Source organism: Monodon monoceros, unplaced genomic scaffold, assembly GCF_005190385.1.
Source record: "Monodon monoceros isolate NGI ecotype Baffin Bay Population unplaced genomic scaffold, NGI_Narwhal_1 Super_Scaffold_16, whole genome shotgun sequence".
NCBI classification, from domain to species: Eukaryota; Metazoa; Chordata; class Mammalia; order Artiodactyla; family Monodontidae; genus Monodon; species Monodon monoceros.
Window position 1 is genome coordinate 61,399,461 of NW_021703772.1, and position 12,307 is coordinate 61,411,767.

Genomic DNA, 12,307 nt, shown 5'->3' on the forward strand with positions numbered 1-12,307 from the left:
TGAATTGCAAATTTTATTTAATTAGAATCCCAATGATTTTTAGACAAGGGGCTTGGGAACCTAAGACTGTGGGTTGAGTTACAACTTAATAAAGGTACTGAGCATCACCTAAAGTCAGCTAGTGGAGAGTGAATGGGCTGTGGTGATCCCCGTAACTATAACTGGAAACCTCTCTTTCTGCATGAAACAGATACTAAAAGAAAATTTTTTTCAAATTCTCCATGGAGAATATTTTTATTTGTTTATATTCTTCTTGCATACTCTAAAATGCACAGTGTGAATTTCCTTTCTTCAAAAACAGTTGTGAGCCTGGTCAGTTTATCCGACTTCAGAAGGTCTTCGGAAACATTGCCTTAGGTTTGTGCTAAGCAAGTCACAGAGATTGGTCATGAGCTACTACAAAATTACAGGGGATCTAGTTATTACGCAACAGTTACTAGAAAAGCGTGGAGAACACCAGACATATAGCCAGAGAGGGTAATAGAAGAGCAGATGCTATGTAAGTAACAGGATTTCCATATATACGTTATGTACAGTATCAGAGTTATCTTACAGACAGTAAACTTATGCTTAAATCATTATTTTAAGGGCACTCTAATATAAATACAAGTCTCACTAATTTTAATCTTTTCTCTTTGGCTCACAAGTGCACGAAAATACCATAATCAGTTTTTAGAACTTACTGCATTAATATATAAATAAGATACATTACAAATGGGAAGAAAATACAAGACGCCTCTTTAACATGGTAAATCTCTGAATATAAATAAGCAAATATTTCATATACCTACTGGTAAACAGTCAATGAAATCATTACATGTGTTCTTCCACTCCGCCCCAAGGTCAGACAACAGAAATATCCACAATCTATACAAATTAATCTCTAAAAATACAGCAATAGTACACCTGAAACAATCAATGACTGCTACTGTTTTCCCCTCACAGGATACTAATGGGAAGGGCGGGACTCTTGTCAGCCAGTGGTGCTTTTTCTCATCCATCATCACTTCAGGTGGGAGAAATACCGACAATGAAGTCAACTCCTGCCAACAGCATTTCCCTTGGTCCCCGACACCTGGCATTTTGAAAAACATCTTTCCTGGGGTTGTTGCGCAAGCTGGTTTGCAGCATGTTTGGCCCTCAGTAACTGCTGAAGGTAAAGTGAATTCTCTTGGAGTGGGAGACATGCGTGTGATCTATTACTAAGCCACACTCACTATACAGACATATATTTATAGAGAGAGGTATATATAGCTGTACATATATACTGTGCTCCTAATGTGCAACTTTTGAAAAAGAACATCATTTCCTGCTAACTCTAACAAGCTTAAGTAAGGTTTTAACAGTATTCTTCAAGATATTATGTTTTCCCTCAATGAAATGGCCTATGTGTTTCAGCAACATACAGAGTTTGTTCTAGAATACCAGAGGGGAAAGGGAAGTCCCAGAAACTCATGTTCTATGGACGGCAATTACAGATCCTGGCCCAGCCTCTCTATTTCCTCAATGAGGAAGTCGATATCAGACTGGGTAGCGGCTGGGTTGGAGACGACCATCCGGAAGAAGTTGGCCTTGTCCCCCTGAGGCTGGTAGCCAACCATGGTCGTGCCAGACTCCATCATCAGGGCTTTGATTTTCGGGGCCACCTTGTGAGGGAAAACACAAAACAAAACTCAAGACTGATATACCATGCTCTTTTTCAAAATGCAACCCATTTCTTAGTTGGAAAAAAGAGCAATTTTCTTTTTATTACTTGTACAAGTTTCTTCCTTGGCTAATATCTAGTGACTAATTTTTTAAATTGACATGTAGCTGATTTACAACATTGTGATAGTTTCAGATGGACAGCAAAGTGATTCAGTTGTACACACATATATATATATTCTTTTTCAGATTCTTTTCCATTATAGGTTATTACAGGATATTGAATGTAGTTCCCTGTGCTATATGGTAAGAACTTGTTGTTTATCTATTTTATATGAAGTAGTCTGTATCTGCTAATCCCAAACTCCTAATTTATCCCTCTCCCATCCCCTTTTCCCTTTGGTAACCATAAATTTATTTTCTATGTCTGTGAAGTCTGTTTCTGTTTTGTAAGTTCATTCATATCATTTTTTAAGATTCCACATTCACATTCCATGTGATATTTATCTTTTTCTTTCTGACTTACTTAGTATGATAATCTCTAGGTCCATCCATGTTGCTGCAAATGGCATTATTTCATTCTTTTTTATGGCTGAGTAATATTCCATTGTATATATGTACCACAATTTCTTTATCCATTCCTCTGTCTATGGACATTTAGGTTGTCTCCATGTCTCGGCTATTGTAAATACTGCTGCTATGAACATTGGGGTGCACGTATCTTTTCAAATTAGAATTTTCTCTGGATATATGCTCAGGAGTGGGATTGCTGGATCATATAGTAACCCTATTTTTAGTTTTTTTAAGCAACCTCCATACTGTTCTCCATAGTAGCTGCACCAATTTACATTCCCACAAACAGTGTAGGAAGGTTCCCTTTTCTCCACACCCTCTCCAGCATTTATTATTTGTAGGCTTTTTGATGATGGCCTCTAATGACTATTTAAGTCTACCCAATCACATATTCCTACAGAAAGTACTGCGCAACTGAATTTTGAAAGTCGGACATAGGACAATGATAATAAATTCAAAATCAAAAACAAAAAATTCACATGGGCAACAACACAAATTAGGGCTTCTGTATAATCCAGTGCCTAGGATACTGTCTGGCACATGGACTCTGCTCAACAAATATTTGCTGAATGGTTAGATGAATGAAATATTATATAAATTAAATACAATACAAACAACTATAAGTAATATATAAACTAGATATAGAAACCGACAACTAGAATGAATCAGCATTAGAACAGCCTTGAACTTAGTAAAAGATATTTTAACAGACATAGTTTAATACGAAAGTTCCTAGGAATATGTATATTATTCAACTGCGCTGCATATGACCCCTCTAATGACAAACACCAACCGAAGGCAGGGATGCGTCCTCCAGAGGTTCCCACTGATCTGAGCCACAGTGAGGGGACAATTCAGACCCAAGAAGACTATAACAAGATGTCTCCCTACCACCCCAAGCCTTTAGCTTTTATTTCTCCTCCGTTAGAAAGACACATCAGAGTGAGGATCTTCTGACTAGCCAGAGAAATTGCAGAGGGTTAGATGAGACAAGGAGTGATTCCATACCTTGTGTAGTTTTTCCCGGCGCTCAGGGCTATCCAGAACGCCCCTGAGGCTTTGTGGAATATACCAGAAACAGACATTCGTGTGCTCAGGCTGTGGAGATTTTCACAGACAAGCATGCGTACAAACAAAACAGAAAAATTATGAGAACTTGAGAGAAAGCTGTCCCAAAACCCCTATGGACCCTTGGCGGAAGTCTCTCAGACAAAAAAAAAAAGGATAAAAAAAAGGCTTCATGTTACTTCTATACTTGGGAGAACAAAGCCTGGTTAATCCCATCATATCTGACAAGAGAACTGTTTCCCATAACCCATTTTCTAGGTGACTAAAGTTACCCACCTTTCAACACTGAAATGTTAAAAAAATTACATTTGGGTCATTTTAAAAAAGGGTATTATCCATCTTGCCATTTTGTAGTGCCTCACGTATAGAAGATGCTCAAAACATAGTTAATTTTATTGGTACTGAATATTCTGAGTTTACTCTATCAATACTGAACCTTCTCTGAAGACTCAGGATTATCATAATGAAAATTAAAACTGGTTCTAATCTGTAAGACAGGGCTTATTGAGATGCTTAGAACTGTTTAAGTGTTCCTGCCCTAAAGACTCATGCTTTTTAAGTCCTTCTGTATTCTCGCTATAGTTTTTCAGTTTCCTTCCTAGTTGCTGTCTGCCATCCCTGTGCCTGCCTCTCATGGTCTAGAGACATTACATTTGTTTTAACCTGCTAGTTGAATGTTTAAATTAGTGTAAATGATGAGAGTGAGGTCCCAGAGGTGAAACGCATGAGCACTGTATGATTGATGTGAACTGCTCAGGGCTCTTTTGCTCAGTTGGTGACTCTCTGGTGTGCTCCTAGTAGTTTAGGTGCCTGATAAATAGACTGAATTGAATGCAGGTGGTGTTTTATTACACCGAATTATGAGTGGATGTCCTTCTGTTCAGCACTGGCTCCTATTCCAACTTTCTTTTTTTTTTGCGGTACGCGGGCCTCTCACTGTTGTGGCCTCTCCCGTCGCGGAGCACAGGCTCCGGACACGCAGGCTCAGCAGCCATGGCTCACGGGTCCAGCTGCTCCACGGCATGTGGGATCTTCCCAGACCGGGGCACGAACCCGTGTCCCCTGCATCAGCAGGTGGACTCTCAACCTCTGCGCCACCAAGGAAGCCCCCAACTTTCTTTATTCAACTGCGAGCTCCAATAGGGCAGAGACAGTACCTGTTTTGGTCACTACACTATAATCCAGCTCCTGGCCTGGGGCAAGGCACACCGCAGGCACTCAGCCAACACTGGTATGACAAGTATCTTACTGTGTGCAATACGGATCTGAACTCAGGGCAGAGACAACTGTATCTTGCTCTCTTCATAATGAATCTATTGTAAAGTAGAACTTCATTTTAGAACCAGTCTTGGAAGACAAGGATATACCCATCCTATAAGCTTCTTGGAACTGAGGAACACTTTATCATGGAGGTACAACACCATAATAAGACCCCAGAATTATACAGGATTCAGACCTGCCAAGGAAAGACCTCTTGCCTACGAAGGGCTGGCTGAGAACTATATCTTTTCTAGAAGAGGTGAAGGGGAAAAGTCATCCCAATGCTACCAGAAGAAACATTCATGGACACAGAGGGAAGTAAATGAAGAGTGCTAGAATGAAAATTCAGAAGCAGCTTCCAGCAATGTGGGACACTACAGCTTCAGGAGCTTCCCTCAAGAGATTTTCCAGAAATGCTATATATCTAGTCCAGGATGATAACTTACCTCACCATCAAAAACCATCTCAAATTCCTCTCTGTTTTTAATCTTGGCATAGAGGTATTCTGCCAGCTCCAAGCATTTGTTGATCTGATTTTCAAAGCCCACTGTGCCCTGTTTTAAAAAAGGAAAAGTCATGTTTGTTGGTGACAGGCTGAATTTCCCTGTGATGGCATTGAGAGGGCTATGCTGTCTTTGTCTATCGGAAATATATATAAGAGTATTCTTGGAGATGGCTAGCAAGAACCATCTCATTAAATATGTATGGCTTTCTCATAGCTCTGCATGCGATAAAGTGTGCCTCATCTCTTTTGAAGGCACTCTAGTCTCTGGGCAGTTATTCTCAACAGGGCTTTTAGCTTCTTGCTAGTAATTCACAGCCTGAAGCCCATTTCTGGTTTGCTTTAGGATAATGCCACCCAAACTGTTGTCTATGGACTGAGGCCAGTCCACAAAATGTAACCAGTCCATGATAAGATGAGTCCAAAAATTGAGATTAAGTAATAAGGAACATTTATGGTCACTTGACAGAGTAATTTTATGCCTGCTGAACTGCATTTTTAAAACCGGTGTTCATACTTTGTATGGCTTTTTATTTCACCTTTCTAGCAATTCATTTATTGTAGTGTACAATAAATGAATTAAGTGAAGACCAAGTTATTGTACTGGTCTATGAGAGGTTAAAAACACCCCAGCTGGTTCTTCACCACAGGTAGTTGGAGAAATACTACTTTAGAACCCACCTTCCCACAGCAGGAAGTCCTGGCCAAACACGTCCCCCTCCCTCCCAGGCAGGCTACCTTCCACGTAACATGGTATTACCCCTTTCTAGTGAGAGGCAGGCAGGCAGATGGGGAAGCACTGGTCTCAGGATGTGCCCTGAGATGGCATAGCTCCATCTATGGACAAACTGATTGAGCATGCGTTTCCAAAGCCAGCATGGCTGATTAGTAACAGCAGCATGGGGGGTGTTGAGTGGGTCGGTGTTAACAAGGAGAGCAGATGCACGAGGCTTGTGGGTTGCTAATGTGTCTGGGCCAAGCCCGGCACTGGCAAAGCAGCAGCTACCGCTGAGCAGTGCTCGGGCCAGTCCACTTTCTTCTTGGGAAGGAAGCCCGCACCAGGTCCCACGTCGGTAACCAATAAATACTCTTTGAGCTAAACTTCCAGCAGACTGTTCAAGCGGTTATTGTCAGGCAAAACCAAGGCACAAGTTACTGAGACAGGCCATGTGGTTATCATATTTCTGAATGATAGGGCTCTTTCTCTTGTTGCAATTTATCACTATTTATATGCTTAAAATACCTATGATTACTTTGTGGTAGAAATCAAATTCACACTGTTTCTATATTAAGACAAAATAACTTAATGAGGAAAAAAACTAATAATCCATCAAATCCTTCTTACAGAAAAAACATTGGACTAGATGTTTGGCTGGAAACCCTTTTTTGTTTTGGTATTAGGTGACCCGATCTTATATACGGAAATTTATTAAAATTACTTTAACAGTGGAAAAATAAAACGATGGTTGCAATATAAAGCTGTGAAATAAAAATTGCCCTTACTTGATTGCATACAAATACTTTTGAAATAAATAGTCCCATGGTATTCCTCTCCCTCACCCCCACTGGGGGAAATTCCAGTAGTTTGCTTTTTTTTCTAGACACAGAAATGCATCCTGAAAGACTGATGAATGCAGACATAGCATGCCTCAGTCTAGGATTTCTTAGAATAAAGTATGCATTTTCTAGAAGAGAGTATAGAAGTACAAATAATGGGAAAGCCATTATTTAAATAGAACTTAAAACTGTCATATATATCCCATGATTTGAGGCCATATAAAGGAACTCAGGGTTCTGCACAGAATAATGTAGTAATTTTATCTTTATCTCTTTCTCTACATCTGCACTAAACAATTTCAGCATCCCTAAGGACTGCTGTGGAAGTCCTTATCTTGACAAAATTTTTAGTGCTTATAAGAGAAAGTTATAAGAAAAGTCATGCTAATTCAAATTGAGGAGACTGAATGGAAGGAGAGAGAATTTGACATAAGGGATAAAGTGATTTCATTTGCAAAGAAAATACAGTTAACTCAATTATCTAGATATTGATTTCGCACATAATGGATTATCTGGGATATATCTTTGCCTCACTTTTGCCAGCTAGCCTGTGCAAATTACATTTCTGCTCTACTTCCTGAATGCCCTCCTTCGTACCTTTGCTTTCCACATCAGCCAGAACTTGAAGATGTCCACATGGCGGCCACACTGAATGGCTTTATCCCCAGTGTCGTAGGAGACGTCATACTGCTTGTCTGGCTGGAAGAGGTACCCTGCACACATCTGGTTGCATCCTTGGAGGATACCCTGTAATGGAAATCAAGACAGGTGTGCATCTGTATTCACAGGGCAGAGGTGTGGATGGTTTTGAAACAGGGCAGGCCGGACTTAGGGTCACATACAATCTTTCTTCTAACGTCTCATGAGGCCGTGCACTTGTTCTGATGTCCTTCTCCAAAACCACCCTTGGAAAACCCTTCGCCCCTTCTCCTCTATCACTCTGATTGGAAAACGATCTTTTGTCTCAGATGCCAACAACAAGAGCCCACCCTACTGTCCCTCTAAGGAGCATCTGGAAATGTCCATGGGTGTTTTCGGTTATTTCACAGACTGAAGTGCTATGGCATTCAGTCAGCAGGGGTTGGGGATATAAACTTCCTGTAGAGGGTGGGACAGTTTCATGCATAGAAGAATTTTCCTCCGCCAAAGCACCCCCTAAAAAGTGTTCCAATCCTTTCCGGGAGCTCCTATGAAGTTAACAGGTGCTCTACTTAGGAGTGGAGTAAAAAGCTTGTACAGGTACTGGCCCCCACAGGTTGGTGACAGGCTTTTGAGGACGCCTCAGTGTGCAACAGTTTTACTGGAGGAACAAGGCCCTCCACGGCAGGGTCCTATTAGATTCTTAGGAAGAGAATATACTACCTATTGTTCTAAGTGCCTTACCGGCATTTTATCAGTGCGGTGACATGGTTAAGAGCTCAAGCTTTGGAGCCAGAGTACCCAAGTCTGAAATCTGGCTGACGTTTGCTAATTTGGGCAAGTTATACAACTATCGTCATTTACAGAAGCTTTTTGGTCAACATTCCTTGTTGCCCTAAGTTGACATTTGTAGTTGTGGTTCCAAATAAGTTGTTTCAGCTCTTGGGACCACAAACTCAAATAATGCCCTTGTAGTTTCTATCACTGGCAGGGCCGTGGGGGCTGAACAAGGAAGAAGGACAGTTCAGAGCAAGGGCCAACAGGATATGCTGGGTTAGCCGAAGGCTAACATGTGCAGGTGGGAAAGAACAGCCATGGCAGGCCCAGTGGGGCTGTCAATCTTGTGAGTTCCTCAGCCAGTACTATAAAAAAAAAAACCAAAAAACCCATGCTTTTCTCTTTTTGTGCCTTCTAAAGGGTGTGCAGGCCACCAGCTCATCTTTGGGGGAAGGGCAGACCTTTTCCTTGACCAGGATGGCGGAGCACTGCAACAGCACGCCCATCATCTTGTGAGGATTCCAGGTGACTGAGTTGGCCCTGAAAGAAACACATGATGCTCTGAGGAGGAGGTGTAGGAGTCAGCAAGAGGCAACCGTCCTCTTGAGGAAAACATCACCCACCGGAACTCAAGTCAAGACAAGTTTTCGACACCTCGTCCCCTAAATTGACTAATCAAGTGGTAAACAAATATTTTGCAGGCAGTCTCAGAGTACTAAGTGGCAGACTGCCTCTTCTAAATAACTGTATTAATACTACCTAACATTTACGAACATCATTTATTATGTATCCTATTGTTCTAAGAGTTGTTACAGGCATTTTATCAGTGCAGTGTCATGGTTGAGAGCTCAAGCTTTGGAGCCAGAGTACCCAAGTCTGAAACCTGGCTCTGACATTTGCTAGTTTGGGCAAGTTACACAACTCCTTTGAGCCTCAGTTTTCCTGTCCGTAAAGTGGGGAGAACAGTATCTGCCTCAAGGAATTGAATAAAATGAGTTAGTAAATATATAATGCTAATAACCATGCTTGAATACTTAATTCTCACAACAATCCTACCATATAGGGACTATTATCACCCCTATTTTAGATGGAGAGACTGAGGCACAAAAGTGTTCAATACATCACCCAAAGTCACACAGCTGGGAAGCGCTGGAGCCAAGATTCAAGTTCAGGGAGTCTAACTGTCGAGCCAGTGTTCATATCCTCTCCACTAGACTGCCTCCCTCTAGGCTACAGACTCAGCTTCTTTCTGCCTTCCCATTCTTACTAATAAATTGGACTGGTGACGCTGACCTACCTGCTTATAAGGTAGTATGAAGACTGACACATAAAAGCAAGGATCAGTTGGACAATTCTAGACTTTGGCTACTTAGCAGCATTGTTTAAATGCTAAATAAACATAATCTTGCCTATTTAGGCTGCAATGATAGCTTAACAAGCATGGTCTCCTAGCAACCACAACACTCCGTCAGACACAATTAAATGGTTAAGGAGCACACTAGCTAGGACATTAGGGAAACAACTACGTGTAATGTATGATGATTAAAGCTTAGGTAGCTCCTTTCCAATGGCCTAGCCCACAGCTGGGCTCTATGCTTTAATACCTGTGAAGGATGTTTTCCCCAGACATAGCAATTGGCTCGGAATTATACTGCCTCTGCTCTCCCTGGAGCTAAATTCCTGCTGCGAATTTTTAACCTCTTCATCTTGCTTAGGTGCATAAGAGGGAAAATAATTTAGTGTATACATGACCACAGGCGTACGTTGTATCTCAAGGAGAAGAAAGAAAGACCTGATGTACTTTCCCCCATGTGCATAATAAAGAAAACCTTTATGAAAGAGACTGTGAAAAGTTCTGAGAAAAGTTGACTAAATGTTTATTTCATTAAAAAACATCAGTGTCGGATTTCCCTGGTGGCGCAGTGATTAAGAATCTGCCTGCCAATGCAGGGGACACGAGTTCAATCCCTGGTCCAGGAAGATCCCACATGCTGCAGAGCAACTAAGCCTGTGTGCCACAACTACTGAGCTTGCGCTCTAGAGCCCGCGAGCCACAACTACTGAAGCCTGCGTGCCTAGAGCCTGTGCTCCACTGCAAGAGAAGCCACTGTGATGAGAAGCCTGCGCATGGCAACAAAGACCCAGCACAGCCAAAAATAAATAAATTTATTTAAAAAAAATCACTGTCAAGCCTTATTTAGAAGGTAGTGAATTTAATCCATTTTCTCATTGCTATCATTCACTGAATCATTAAACAATTACACATAGGGACTTCCCTGGTGGAGCAATGGTTAAGAATCTGCCTGCCAATGCAGAGGACACAGGTTCGAGCCCTGGTCCAGGAAGATCCCACATGCCGCGGAGCAACTAAGCCCGTGTGCCACAACTACTGAGTCTGTGGTCTAGAGCCTGTGAGCCACAACTACTGAGCCTGCGTGCCACAGCTACTGAAGCCCGCACGCTTAGAGTCCGTGCTCCGCAACAAGAGAAGCCACTTCAACGAGAAGCCCGCACACTGCAACGAAGACCCAACGCAGACCAAAACATTAAATAAATAAATAAATAAGTTTAAAAAAACCAGTTATACATAGATCTCACAAAATGTCTTAAATGTTTTTTGAATGTCCTAAAGGTCTGAAGTAAATGATTCTTTGGTGCTACAGGTGGAAAGTAATAAGACATGACATGGATTCAATTTCCTTCAGAAGACATATGTACTTTAAAATGTTAGAAAAGAAAAAGTCTAGTGCAAAATGTTTCAAGTTTTCCTTGACTCAAAGATGGAAAATGGAAATTGCCTGAGAAATCTAAAGCTGGACTGGCTTATCTACATTTAAGATCTTGTCCTCCAAGTTAAGGGTCATATAACTATGCTTCAACGAGTCAGTCTCACTCGCTTCAATACTGGCCTTTCAAAACTGAAATGCGGGCTTCCCTGGTGGCGCAGTGGTTGAGAGTCCACCTGCCGATGCAGGGGACATGGGTTCGTGCCCCGATCCGGGAAGATCCCACATGCCGCGGAGCGGCTGGGCCCGTGAGCCATGGCCGCTGAGCCTGCGCGTCCGGAGCCTGTGCTCCGCGACGGGAGAGGCCACAACAGTGAGAGGCCTGCGTACCGCAAAAACAAAAACAAAACAAAAAAACACAAAAAACTGAAATGCAAGGGAAGAGGCACAGGAGAGGTAACAAACACTGAAGCCACTGGAGTGCTTTCCCTGACGCCTGCTCCCCGTCCACTTCTCCACCCTCGGTCTGCTCTCACTGCTCTCACTTTGCTCCAGCCACAATGGTCTCGGTGACAGTCCTTCCTGCAACTTGCCAAGAACAGTCCTACCTCAGGGTCTTTGCATTTGCCCTTCCTACTGCCTGGAACACTCTTCCTTGTATTCATGCTTCCTCTCTCCCTTTATCCCAGTATCTGCTGAACCGCCTCCTCCTCAGAAAGGCCTCCGACTACACTGTCTAAAATAGCATGGCTTGGCAGATGAAATATCTTTGTTCATGAGACAAGTTAGGTAAGCTGAGTGTCTTACCCTTTTCCCAGCATAATGGGAAACGTAAGCTTAGTGAGAATAAAGAATGAAATAAATCAGCACCCCTTTCTGTGCCCTTGACAAACTCCCATTTAGCCTCCAAATCCCCACACTGGTAAGTCTCTCTTCTCTCCTACCCGGGCACCTTGCAATCACATCTGTTGCTGAGCATATCCCATGGTGTGGTAACTATCGGCATACTTGTCTTTTTCTCTTTCCAAATCGTGAATTGAGGCGAGAGCTCATTTGACTGGGAAATCCATCATCTTTAATTTCCCAGTGCCTGGCATACAGTAAGTGCTCAATAAGTGCCTATGAACAAAAGTGAGCTTAGAGTGAATAAGACATTGGGAATCAGGGCAGGGACATTAGGGACTCAGCGGCACAGCGTGTTGCACGGCCTGAACGGAGGGAGGCCCTGTGCTCAGCCCTTACCTTTCTATGCCGCTGAGTTTATGGCGGTGCTTCTGAGACATGAGCAGCCCGCCACCCCAGGCAGCCTGTGAGGACAGAGAAAAAGAGAAAAAGAGAGGGAGGTGGCGCTGAGGAGTCCACGCCCGGTCACTTCACATCTCTAGCGAAACATGAGCGAGAATGTAAACAGCGAAAAGCGTAAGCTTCTCTGACAAATGGAACCCACGCTGACTGTTCCACCAGGGGCAGTTGTGCTTACTCATCGTTTATCACTTCTTCAAAAGTTCCTCCTGGTTGTCAGAGTCGCAGTGCAAGTGATACAGGTAAATAGGGGCTGAGT

General features: G+C 42.5%; 1 protein-coding gene across 1 annotated transcript in view; it reads right to left on the reverse strand.

Annotated features, from left to right (window-relative positions):
- Positions 1-209: 209 nt before the first annotated feature.
- The window catches only part of GAD1 (glutamate decarboxylase 1), a 40,543-nt gene continuing 28,445 nt past the window's right edge, over positions 210-12,307 (reverse strand). Inside the window, exons 12-17 of the mRNA XM_029225264.1 lie at positions 11,989-12,053; positions 8,482-8,560; positions 7,202-7,351; positions 4,992-5,099; positions 3,226-3,315; positions 210-1,646 (exon numbers count right to left, since the gene is read on the reverse strand). Of these exons, the coding sequence (XP_029081097.1) occupies positions 1,473-1,646; positions 3,226-3,315; positions 4,992-5,099; positions 7,202-7,351; positions 8,482-8,560; positions 11,989-12,053 (666 nt within the window). The 3' untranslated portion in view covers positions 210-1,472. The remainder of the gene's footprint in view (positions 1,647-3,225; positions 3,316-4,991; positions 5,100-7,201; positions 7,352-8,481; positions 8,561-11,988; positions 12,054-12,307) is intronic.